The sequence below is a fragment of the Lactuca saligna genome, chromosome 6 (assembly GCF_052625555.1).
Source record: "Lactuca saligna cultivar CGN05327 chromosome 6, ASM5262555v1, whole genome shotgun sequence".
Taxonomy (NCBI): Eukaryota; Viridiplantae; Streptophyta; class Magnoliopsida; order Asterales; family Asteraceae; genus Lactuca; species Lactuca saligna.
Genome location: NC_136422.1, coordinates 20,175,720 through 20,189,683, shown reverse-complemented (window position 1 = coordinate 20,189,683; position 13,964 = coordinate 20,175,720). Strand labels below are relative to the sequence as shown.

At 34.4% G+C, this 13,964-nt stretch overlaps 1 protein-coding gene across 1 annotated transcript; it reads right to left on the bottom strand.

Moving 5' to 3' along the window:
- Nucleotides 1-7,193: 7,193 nt before the first annotated feature.
- LOC145003492 (uncharacterized) lies at nt 7,194-8,372 on the bottom strand. The gene has a single exon (XM_078962622.1). The coding sequence runs from the start codon at nt 8,233-8,235 to the stop codon at nt 7,381-7,383; it is 855 nt and encodes a 284-aa protein (XP_078818748.1). The 5' UTR covers nt 8,236-8,372; the 3' UTR covers nt 7,194-7,380.
- Nucleotides 8,373-13,964: the final 5,592 nt, after the last annotated feature.

The window sequence follows — 13,964 nt, the reverse complement described above, 5'->3', positions numbered from 1 at the left end:
CCTTGATATTTAATTTGGGTGTTATATCAAGGATTCTTATCAACTGACTTGAATTTTCTCCCGTTTTATAGATTTCAAATGACTATCGTCTTCCCGAATCCTTTGGAAAAAGCTTTCCACTTAAGGATGATGTTCCACGATTGGATCATGGAAATGGAAATCATGCTTCACTTCCTCCACCTCTCATGATTCACTTCCTCCACCGCATCCAATAGTTCTCCCTGAACCACGTGTTCAAAGACTTAATAAGCTTAAGGTCACTCAAGACCTATTGGCGTGTGCATACGTGTTGGAAATGAAGTCACACATTCACAAGTTAGGAATGTTAGGTTTCATTGTCTCAAGAAAGTTGGTTGTTGACTTGGTTCTTCAATCACTTCCTGAATAATATAGTGAGTTCATTAGAGAGTACTATATGATGGACCATGACATGACCCTCATTGATATTACCTATTTGCTTATTGTTGCTGAATCAGCAATGATTTAGCGCACTAGTCAAGCAAAGTTGTTGGGAACATCAACCTCCTAAACTTCCATGGACATTGACAATGGCAACATTGGAAGTCTATAAAAGTCTTCTCTTCCCAATGGAAAGGGATTGGCTGAGGTCAAAACATTTGACCAAATGGTAAAGAAAAAGGATGAATCTGAGATTGTCCCAAGTGTTAGTCCAAGAGAGTGTGTTTGTTTCTACTGCCAAGAGAAGGGCCATCGGATGCGAAGTTGTCATATGTACCTGAAACAAAGCAAGGATGGGGGAGTCAAGTTGTATGACTCTACTTTAGGTAAACCCACTATCTAAATATATTATGTTCCTATTTGTAGATTCTTAATACATGATGTGATAATATTACATTTTGATGTTTTGTAGGATCGAATAAAAAAAGGAAGCTTGAATGGAAGAGTGAGCTAAGTATGATCATGAAGAAATGGATTTCGATCGCATGGTTCGAAGATCGGATTTTTGAGCTACTACTTAGAAGAGTTAGGATAGATTGCTTGGGAATATTTACATAGTTTTCATTTGTAATTGTGATTGCAAGGACAAGTTTTTCCGCATTTATAGTTTTTCCGCATTTAATTTTGTAATCGAAAGAGACTGATTAAATTTACGGGGACTGGTTATATAAATCATTAATATTTATAGTTTGGGCTCATGGAACTTATTGGTATAGGGTGGACAAAATCTATATGAGAGTCCATAAAGATTTCGTCTAATGCTTGTCCATTAAGGAGTCCATATGTTGCTTAGGGCCTAAGCAAGGGAATTAGGGTTTCCAAGTTGATAACCCTAGAAGCCTCAACTATAAAAGGAACCCCAAAGGCTCCCAAAAACATGCCAAACCATTCTAAGAGAGACCTAGACGTTTTGAAGCCTCCCCATCTCTCTCTCTCTCTCTCTCATATTCTTCCTTGTTGTCAGTGGTGTTTGTGACTCCATTAGAGGTGCAACAATTGGGGAACTAAGCTTTCAAGAGTTAAGGACTTTGTGAATTGTTCTTGTTATTGCTACATAACAGGTAAGGTAAGATTCCAAACCCTTATTTACATATGAGTTTCGTTCTTAGACATGTTAGATTAGGGTTTATGCTTTGGAAGATTGTTTACATATAACTTGAGGAAAACCTAGATCGAAAGCATTAGGGTTACAAGTACATCATAGGAATGTTGTTATGCTCAAAATTCATCACAAGATACATTATTGGAATGTAAAATATATAGAGATAGCTAAAAGTAAATGATAAAGCTTTTATATCTTTATGCATATATCGACAATAAGTCACCTTATCAAAAGTTGAACACGTAATGAGATTGATCGCTTTCCGTATCTAATATTTAACTTGATGTTTGTAGCAAAAGGATAACTAATAAACTTACCTTATACACCAACTATAACTTTGAGCTTTGGGGAATTTGGCATAGATAGAATGGCACAAAGTCGTATGTTGATGGGTGCAATGACATTTTTCTAAACGTTCACCGCGGTCTATATCAGTCCAATATAAGTCTTGCACAAGTAGGAGATTGAATAATGTAGTATGCTAAAGAATCATTTTGATGTGATATTGTTAATTAACATATAATACTAATGGGTCACACTAACAACAACTTGATACAATTGATTATATATTATAGATTGATTTTAATAAATATTCCATAAACTCTTATAATTAATTGGAAATTATTTATTTCTAGAAAATAATAATTTTCATTAGCAAGTAACATTACGTAATTCATATGGTATGAATTAGTATGTCATGCACAACATTTTGGACTAGACAAATTCTTTTGTTATTTACCAAAAAGTTAAAGTTATATTTTATAAACTTGGGTTATAAAATATAAAACTCTAGCATTTTTTTTATCTACCAAAATCCAAAATTAGAGAGTGTTAGAAGGAGTATGGGGTCGCAAATTGTTTAATCAAAAGTAATGAGTAAGGCTTGCATGCATCGGAGATATGTTGGTCTAGTGTCATAAGGGCTTAATGGGTTAACGACTTTTAGTCACTCATTATACTTTAAACAAGACATGAGGCTTTCATTTGGTGCATCCTTTTTACACCATTTCCCGAGAGATACTTCATACTCTCTCTCTCTCTCCGTATCTCTCTCACTCTCTAAAAACATCCCAAAATACAAGCCAAAAATTTTGTTTTTAAAATCATTTGACAAACATAATCTCATCATCATAAAATAAAATCATCAAACATGTATCTCAAATCTCATAAAATCTGTCAACAAATAACTGTCTCATAAAATATCAGAGTAAGCTCCCAGGCTAATCAACTGTGGTGTGTATCATGCCATCAGCTCGAGCCATTCCCTTTACTAGTTGAAGTACCTGAAACCAAAACTGGATTTGTAAGCACAAAACTTAGTGAGCTCCCCCAAACTACCACATACCATACAAAGCACATATAACAACTACTGGGCCCCGCCCATTATATTGGGCCCTGCCCGACATCGGACCGAAGTTCAAAATAACTTGGACCCTACCCACTGCATCGGGCCCCGCCTGGCATCAGACATAGCTCGAAAAAACTTGGTCCCCGCCCACAGCATCGGGCCCCACCCGACATCAGACCGAAGTCCGGAATAAACTAAATCATAACATAAACTCAAACAAATAACATACTCACATAAACTGCATCGGGCTTGCCCGACATCGGACCGGAGTTCGGAACACATACCATACACATGCATGAATCACAAAGACATCAAGCATACTATACTACTTCTCGGGACCACCTCGGCATCGGACCAAAGCTCGAAATAAACTTAACACATAAACTGCAAATATAAACTACATCGGGCTAACCCCGACATATTGTAACTACATAAATGGGCCGGCGTTGGTGCCTTAGACCTGTTCCTACTGAAGGGAAACTCACCTCGTAAAACTGACTGTGAAATTTCGCAGTGAGGAATATTCAATAACTGCCTCAGCATCCCTCTCGCTATCAAAACACAATAATGCATAGTCAATATTTGAAACTCCTTCCTAGGATAAAATGACCATTTTACCACTGTTCAAAGTCAACGCTCTGGTTAAAGTCAAGTCAAGGTCAACCCCAGTCAACTCAACTCTTCGAGTCATCTACCTACTCGACGAGTCTCTAAAATATTCTAACTCACGGTCCACTGAGTCAACTCGTCGAGACCTTCTACTGACTCGTCGAGTTCTATCTGCAATAATCATCGGGACATTTCGACTCTACTCGTCGAGTCCCTCCTTGGACTCGTCGATTCCTTTAGCTCCCTGGGTCCTAATCTTGTCCAACTATCTGACTCATTCCCCTCCCCCCTCTTAGCTCAATGGTCTCGCTCTCAACTAGAAAAGATTTGGGGGACTCGACTCGACTCGCCGAGTCTGAAGAACAACTCGGAGAGTTCCTTGCATGCTTGAACCATATAATCGATTCTAAATGATTCCAATGCTTCTAAATCATAGATCTGTACTCAGCCCAACATTACAAGTAAATTTGCTAACTTTACATTCATGCACGATGTTATGAAGCTAAAACACTCATTTCAAGTCGAAATGAAGGCCTACACCATATCATGGAGCCATGGCTGGATAAAGGTGGCAACTTTGAGCTTCTAGAGCTCAGAAATATCCAAATCTGAAGTCCTTTCATCCCCTAAGGTTCAAATCTCAGAATAACCTTGGAAAGGACCCATAAAGTGAAAATAACAAGTCTATAAGAAGATCTAAGTGAATGGAAACCAAAGTAAAAGCTTTATACCTTCAAAGGTTCTGAAACGCAACACTAGCTCTGGATCTATAGCCTCTTCTTGGATCGCCAAGGGTTTCTTTCATTCTTCTAGCTTCAAATCACACAAAAATGTCAAGAAAACCTTAAGAACACTCAATAGCTACTTAGGGTTTCAAGATCAGGGAGTGGAGGTAATGGAGGCTGGAATGGGGGCCTGAAATGTTGCTTAAATAGGGTGCAAGGTTTCCTCCTGATAGACCTACTCGCCGAGTCAGAGCTCCGACTCGTTGAGTAGACCACTTAAACCCTGCGATCAAACTGGCATCTACTCAACGAGTTAGGGCTACCAACTCGTCGAGTAGCTCTTACAAAATGAACATTTAAATGGATTAAATACGTACCAAGAATGGGGTGTTACACACACACACACACACACACACACTCTCTCTCTCTCTAAAATCAAGAACGATTGTTGTTTGTATTTTGCTTTCTTTGAAACATAGTTAGGTTTGGTTCAAAGCTTGAGAGTTTTATTCAAAGAACTAGCATTCTACATCAAGTTGAGTCATTGTTGGTGTCTTTAAAGTTCCACATTCCCCATTAACTTCCAATCCTCCTAAGAGGACCCAAAGAACTGCAAGGTTTGTTATTTCTTCATCTTCTTCAGTGCTTATTTTTCTTTCCAAACATTGCAAGATGATCCTTGGTGGGTTGTAACTAGCTTATTATGTTCGAAAATTTGAAGTCTTCTGTTTGCCATTTTGATGATTTTTTGAAACTATTTTTTCTTCTAAAAAAAGGGATATGTAGGAGGTTTATTCCTACTAGCATAGCAAACACTTACTCATTCCCTATATTAGACATAAAATTGCTCACAACTCCCACTACATGTGCCATATGCATACCATAAACCATATCAAGCTACCAATTCTCGAGGAGTAGGAAAGCTTAAACATTTTTGCTTTGTCTTCTTTTGTCTTCATGAGTTGCTTCTTTGAGATTCTCAAGTGACTTCTTAACTATGTAAAGTTTGGCCTTAGCATCCACCGTGTTGAATTTCTCTATATATTTCTTTATATATTTTTTCTTGGGGAAGTTTCAAAGTACTAGTAACTATGTCTCTAACTATGCTTATGTCGAGTATGTGCTTATAAACCACTAGGTGCTTCATCTTGAACTGTCTAGACGACGACTTCTTTAGGTTGCTGATCTCTTGTATGTTTAATCAATATCAACTTGTTGTCAACATATAATTATAATATGATATATTAGTAGCTAAAATTCTTCAAGTATCAAAAGTAAGCCACATCAATCTCTTGTATCCCCTCCTCTAGATGAAGTTATCAAGTTTTAAGCACCATGAACTTTGTGCTTTCTTCAAACTATACAAACTTTTCTTCAACTTAGGCACCAAATTTTCTTTACCAAAAGTAATAAAACCATCTAGATATGCTATATAGATGTCTACATCCATGTCACCATGTAGAAAAACTATTTTGACAATTAGCTACTCCAAATGGAGATCTTATATAGTCATTTTACCCAAGACGAAGCCGATAGTAGTTATCTTTACAAGTGGAGAAAATATCTCATTATAGTAAATAGAGGTTCGTTGAAAGTAGGCCTCCAAACAGTAGGAGATTCAGTCTTTCCCTCATATGTAACTTCATCCTCTTGGCACCACTATCACCAAGTTCATCGTAGCTCTCACTGCTTCTGAACTTCCCATATGTCAAGAATACTTCTAGGTTCTACAATGTCGCCATTTGAGATTACACATAACTTGAATCTAGTTTTATTTATTTATTTATTGTTTTTCTCTATCGCGGTTTGTTACAATCTTATCCTTATGTAAAGCACTTATTGAACACTACATCCTAACATCTAATAACCTTTTGTTATAGTTATGCCATAAGTGGTAACCTATGTCATCCGATCGGTAGCATATGAAGGTTTATTTCCTTGCCTTTGCCTTGAGCTTTTCTCTTTTGAGTCCATGATTTTGAAACACAAGACACAACCAATGCGAGAATTAAACTCCACAACTTAACAGATGGCTATGAAGTCAAATGGGGAATTAGCTAATACTTGGTTTGTCCAATGGCTATGAACTCAAAGCGAGAATTTCGGCTCAACAACTCAACAAATGGAATCCAAGGGCAAATGTTTTTGAATTGTTTTAATCCCAACCGCTAAGCTTACAGATGACATCCAGGGACACATGTTTCTTTAATGGAAGATGTATACCTTACTTCATAGTCATAGGGAACCTGGCAGGTTGGACGTGGTATCCTGCAGGCATGATGTGTTTTATCCATCCTTAGATGAATGCTTCTCTTGGTTCAACCCGTAGCCTCGGCATGTGGTTTGGGATTTACCACCTCCCCGGGGTTCAAAGAGATCGAAATATATAATCTCAATTGGATTTTTCGTTGTTTTAATCCTTTGTTTTTGCATGTTTGGCTTATTTGTAGATTTTTTTTGGCTTTTTGTCTAGCCTAGTGTCTTGCTAGGTATATTATTTAAATAATAATAATAATAATCATTAAATAAAAGATATACAAAAACTAATAGCCAATTACTGTATGAGATAATAATAATAGTTGTTACAATACATATTCTAACATCAAATTGGGTTTATATGTTTTTTTTCAAGATTATTAAAGATTGTTGCTAAAACACCAAAATATTTTGCTCTTTTTTAACAAACTAACTAAAAACCCAGTTTATCAATAGTTTATTAAAGCTAGTTTATTAGTAAATTAGATTATGTAATTTTATAAACTAAGATAAGTTACTTTTATGAATTTATAAAAAGAAAGCTTGATGTAATTTCAAATCTGATTTTTTTCTTTAACTAGATGGTAAGATGGACGTGATAATAATACATGAAGCATAGTTATGGTTGAAATTTTGGACAATGCCTATTCTTTCGTACCATCTCCACTTTTTCTTTGGTGGGGTGGGTTAGAAATGATCGAAATTAATAAATATATAAACAATATCTGAAATCAATCTTTCCAAGATCTAAAATATACACACTATTTTCAATTTTCAAAAAATAAAGTTAAACAAAAAAAAACATAAGTATAAATGATTCTTGACCAGAAGGATTAAAAAGGAAAAAAAAATATTATATGTAATTGAATTGGGGAAACTGATTAGAGCTTGAGGGACAAGTCAAGTTTTTGGGACTCATCTTGATTAGTCTTCAACTCCGGCCACCAATGACCACCAATCTCATCCTTACCGGTTGAACTCATTCCTGTCCTAACTACCTCAAACCTCCCAACACCGGCATGGGATGATGGAGCTGCCGCCAAACTTGAGGCGTAGCTTGCTGAACTAAGCTTCCTTATAGCTGGTTGCTGATCAACATGAGGTCTAGATGGCCATCCTTTTGATCCATAAAAGCTCCTGAACCCCGAAGCCGAACTCGAAAACATGGAATTAGAAGGCTTGTGGATCATTGAGTGTACCTGAATTCCAAGTGATCTGTTGTTGTTATATCCATGGAGAGGAAGCGAGGAAAGGCTAGAACAGTAGTTTTGATCCTGGTGTTGCTGCTGGTGCATATATGTATGGCCAAAAGCTGCAGCTGCTGAAATCATGGGACCTGAAAGGAACCCCATTCTTTGGCCTCTTTTTGCAAGATTTCTCTCTCTTTTATGGGCATTTTGGTGACCCCCTAGTGCTTGTGAGCTGTAGAACTTTCTTTGGCAGTAGTTGCAGGAAAAAACCCTAGGCTCAGTTGTATCGGATGCTTGTGGGGTTGTACTTTCTGATGAATTACCCATGTTTAAACTGTCTAAAAGATTGAGTTCTTGATTCAATCTTGATTCGTCAACACCATCACACGCTTTTGTGTTTCTTTCTTCTTCTTCTTCTTCTTCTTCTTCTTGATCAATATCTCTTTCTTCATCTTTTAGAACAATCTCTTTTGGTTTTCTGAATTCAACATCTGAAAATACGGGATCACAAGAAGAAAGTAATACTTCTTCATATGACAACTCCATCTCTCTTTCTCTCTATCTCTTTCTCTTGCTTGCTTCGAAAGGGTATGGGAACTGAAAGGGGGAAAAGAGGTTGTTTATGGAAAGTGAATGCTTTGTGCTTTAAGTGGAAAATACTATGTGAAAAGATTTCCCAAGATAAAGACTAAAGAGAAGATGATTTGAGCTATTAAAGTACAGTATAATTTTAGGTAAAGCTTTTCACCTGACTCATGTTACATGAATTATACCCGACGCAATTAAAGTTGTACTTATCATAGATGTAAATATGTAATCATTTTCAGAGAGAGAAAGATTCACCTGACGAAAATAAAATGGTATATATATATATATATATATATATATATATATATATATATATATATATATATATATATATATATATATATATATATATATATATATATATATATATATAGGGTTAGGTTCATTTGAGACCACCTATATTTTGTGAGACCGTGAAACGTATTTTTTTATTTTTTTATATTTTTTTTAGTTAATTCATGTTCCGAAAATAATATTTAAAAAAGAATTTTTTTTATTTTTCCATTTATTTTGCATTTTAAAATTATTTTTAGAATATGTACACTGTAATATTCTATTTACAATATTTCACGTATTTTTCAAAAAAATAGAAATCTTTTTTTTTAGTTAATTGAAGTTCCGAAAATAATATTTAAAAAAAGAATTTTTAGATTTTTCCATTTATTTTACATTTTAAAATTATTTTTTAGAATATGTCAGTGTAATATTCTATTTAGAATATTTCACGTATTTTTTAAAAAAAACGGATTTTATTTATTTATTTATTTATTTATTTATTTATAGTTAATTCAAGTTCCGAAAATAATATTTAAAAAAAGAATTTTTAGATTTTTCTATTTATTTTGCATTTTAAAATTATTTTTTAGAATATATCAGTGTAATATTCTATTTAAAATATTTCACGTATTTTTCAAAAAAAAAAACGGGATTTTTTTTATTATTTTTTATTTTTAAATTTTTTTTTTAGTTAATTCAAGTTTCGAAAATAATATTTAAAATTTTTTTTTTTGGATTTTTCCATTTATTTTGCAATTTAAAATTATTTTAGATTTGGTCTCACGGTCTCACAAAATTTACATGTTCTCAAATGAACCTGAACGTATATATATATATATATATATATATATATATATATATATATATATATATATATATATATATATATATATATATACATATGTGAATACTCATACATTGTGCAGAAACATATATATAGTTGAAGTCTATACACATATATATTTTTTTAATATAGCATTAACATTTTTGTTAAATTTAATATATTAATTTGTATATTAAATTGATATAATATATTAATTATTTTGAATTATATGATAATATATACATATGCTATAACTATATAATCTTAATCGTTTGAATGGTTTCTACCCGCGAGTTACACACGAATAAAATAAATATAATATATGGTTTAATGTTATTTATAGTAATTGTTATTGTTAATTAATTTTTTAAAATTTATTTAACCTTATTGACATATTATAATCATTATTAGAAAAATATTAAAATCAATCACTTTTAACCAGTTACAAAATATTATTTTGGTTGTTTAAGTTAAATTAAAATTTCTACTTAAATTGACCATCTAATGTTATATTCTAATTAATAATTTAAGTATTTTATACAAATTATTCTAAAATTATATCTTTAAAATGATAATGGTTTACATCCAACAATATATTAAAGCTAATATATATTATTTTAATATAGTATTTTAACAATATATCTTTAAAATTTGTATTTAACATTTGTTACACAGTCAAAATGTTTTACAAAATATGAAAATGTCTAGATTGAAACATAATTTAAAAATAAATACTAATTTTTTTAATAAATATTCAAACACACACACACACATATATATATATATATATCCCTATTTTAATAAAAGAATAACTTTAATCTTCTATTGATAAATGTCATATAACTAGACCTCCTCATTAATGTTATATATCACCAATTATATCATTTGTCAACCTATTAATTATCCAACTTAAATTTCAAGTTTTAAATTTTCACTATAATTACACTAATTAATAATTGATTATCTATTTTAAATTTTAAATTTTAAATTTTCCACTCTAATTATATTAAATTCATAACATTAGATTGAAAAATAAAATAAAATTAACACAAATTATAAGGTAATATAATTATATAACTTCAAGTATTTATTTAAATCAACAATTATAATTTTATATAACAAAAAAATATATCTTAAGTAATAATTTATTTAAAATAATTGATTAATAATTTTAATTTTTTAATATGAAAATTTAATTAATTTTATAATCGTGTTTCTCACAAGTTATAAACTAGTATTCTTATAAAAGAATAGGTTTAATCTACTATTGACAAGTGTCATACAATTAGAATTCTTCATTAATGTTATATATCATCTATCATGTCACTTATCAACCTATTAATTATCCATTTAAAATTTTAAATTTGACTCTAATTACATTAATGTAGCACCTGGTTCCTGGTATGTAAATCTTAATTGAGTATTTTCCTTTTTAAGCCTTGGACTTGGCGAGTCATAGGTCCGACTCGCCGAGTAGGGACGGGACCCGGGACACATTTAAGTTGGCGACTCGGTGCGTCCATATCCTGGACTCGGCGAGTCACCACTGCTGGATGAAACCCTAAGTTTCAGGGGTTTGCACCCTATTTAATCCCCCTTTTCCGCCCCTAAGCCAGCCCCATTCACCCTAAGAGCCATATACCTCGTTCTAAGCCTTGTTTTATGGATTTGAAGCCATTTGGTGTGTCCTCTTGAAGATTGGAGTGAATAGGGAAGGAGACCAAGAAGAAGAAGAGAAGGTCAAGCACTTGTGAGCAATTTCAGAGTGATATCTAAGGTATGGTTCGTTTTCCCCCTTGTCTCCATGCTTATGGCCCCATTAAAGTCCTTCATGCCTCATTTCCAAGCTTGTATGTGCATCATATTTTTAAATGAGGTTATTGGCCTCTAGATCTAAGCATGGTTGAGCTCCAGGAGTTCAGATCTACTACCTTTATGAACCCATATTGCATATAAACCTTAGATCTACTCTTTTAATGCATTTTGAACCCTAAAAACCCCATAGATGGATATTTACACGTAAGGTTGGAAACTTTACATGTTATTCATGCTCTAGGAGCCCAGATCTACGAATGGAATGGACTGGATTCGAGCAAAATCACATTTGTGGCTCTTGCATGGAGCGGACTCGACGATTCGCTCATCTGACTCGGCGAGTCTAGTCGCGAGTCTCCGAGTTTGTCCCATTTTTGCTGTGTCGAGTTGTGTAGTGAGTCCAGGATGGACTCCGTGAGTTGGAAGCCAAAACTCACCCATAATGGAACTCGACGAGTCGATGCCTAGACTCGGCGAGTTCAAGGCAATCTCCTTAGATCAAGATCAGATTCGGCGAGTTGTTCATACAACTCGGCGAGTCACAATATAACTTGTTCATCGGATTAAGATGAACTCGGCGAGTTGTTCATACAACTCGGCGAGTAGGATAAAGGACTTAAACATCAGTTTGGAAGGAGAACTCGTCAAGTCGACGCCTAACTCGACGAGTAGAAACAGAATTCAGGACAGTCGTTGGGACATAGACTCGGCGAGTTGGAGGTCCAACTCGGCGAGTCGGGTCAACTGGAAGTTGACTTTGACTTTGACTTAGGGGATGATCAGGGGTAAAATGGTCATTTTACCCAAAGAACGGTTAGCAGTTTTTGACTAAGTGTTTGGTGGGAATTACAGCCGGAGGATTTCCGGAGCAGCAGCTACGAGGTGAGTTACCTTCCAGTAGCGGTGGGTTTAAGGCCACAATGCCGACCCACCAGTAGGAGATGTATGATTAGATGATTGTCTCTGTGATATTCATCTAGTGTTGCTACTACCTGTGTTATGTTTATGTGTTTGTATGTTATGATGCTATGTGCTAGTGATAGTAGGGGAGATAGTCCCCAAGTTGCTGGTCGATAGGGCCGAAGGGGCAGTCATGCCCAGCCATGCTAGATAGACTATGTGGTATATATGTTATGTGGTAGTAGTAGGGGGTGAAATAGTCCACGGTACCCGGTCGAGAGGACCAAAGGGGGGGCCAACACCCAGATATGCTAGGCAGTATCCGGTCGAGAGGACCGAAGGGGAGGCCGGCACCCAGATATGCTAGGCAGTATCCCGTCGAGAGGACCGAAGGGGTAGGTCGGGCACCCAGATATGCCTGACAATTTATGTATGTTATGTGATTGTATGGTTTGTGGTACAATGGGGGAACTCACTAAGCTTTGTGCTTACAGTTTACAGTTTTGGTTTCAGATACCTCTTCATCGAAGGGGAAGGAGCTGGCTCGGTAGCGGTACATCATGCACACACATTGGTTTCCGCATTTATTAGATTTCTCAAGGAATTATACTCTGATGTTTCGAGTGGTTGTATGACTTGACTTTTGAACATGGTTTATGATGTGATGTAGTTTGATCAAACAATGTTTTTATTATTAACGTTTTCTAAAGTAATGTTGTAAAAACAAAATTTTTGAACGTGGAAATTGGATCGTTACAATTAAATTAATAATTGATTATTCATTTCAAATTTTAAATTTCTCACTCTAATTACATTAAATTAATTCTTGATTCTTGATTTTAAATTTTCTCACTATAATTATATTTAATTAATAACATTACACTGAAATAAAATAAAATTTATATAGATTATAAGGCGATATAACTTCACATATTTATTTAAATCAATGATTATAATTTTATATAACTAAAAAATAACCCTTAAGTAATAATTTATTAAAATAATTGTTTAATAATTTTAATTTTTTTAATATGAAAATTTAAATAATTTTATAACCGTGGTTCTCATAGCTTATAAACTAGTGTGTATGTGTGTGTATATATATATATATATATATATATATATATAGTGGGTATAATATAGTTCAATACATATTGATGGAAGGCAAATGAAAAACAAGTTGCATCGTTAGTCCTTTCTGGATAGAAAAACTATTCTTTTGAAAACAATATTTGTGGATCTAGGAGATATGACATTAGAGTGGATGACCCGTTGGATTCTGTTAAGGAGCTCCACCGCCTCTGGTGTGAGAAAACCAAATGTGTCAAATGCAAAAGGTACAAACACATGTTGAATTTTTTATACAAACATTCATGTGTTTTGCCACTTTGCACGCAGCGGCTTTCAAAACGGCATGCCCTGCTGTGAAACCCCCGCTCCTCAAATCGACAAGAGGAGAGACCCCGGTAAGATCCACACACACATGATTCCCTCCTACCCATCCAAAGACCAAAATGGCAGTCGGTCTAAGTGTGGATCTTTCATCATGCAGGTTCGTCAAAAAGTTCACTGGTGCTTCTTTCTTCGCATAAATACCAATACACCGACAAGCATCAAAAAGAACATCCCTAACCACATCATGTATGTACTTGAAACCAAGGATCTTTCTACAATGAAGCGGATGTTCCCCAAAGGTATCCAAACATGCCTTGCGGAACACTGGTCATATCTTGTCAATTAGGAATAGAGGAATCATGAGGCGTAACGAGTGATAGTTCAGTACTCCACAGGCGACATATGCTGTCAAGGCCATCAATGGGGATAGTTAGCACAAAATCTTGAGCCTGAGGTGCTCAAAGACACTCAAAAACTA

Coding starts and splice junctions, on each gene's coding strand:
- LOC145003492 (XM_078962622.1), bottom strand. CDS start 8,235: ATGGAGTTGTCATATGAAGAAGTATTACTTTCTTCTTGTGATCCCGTA.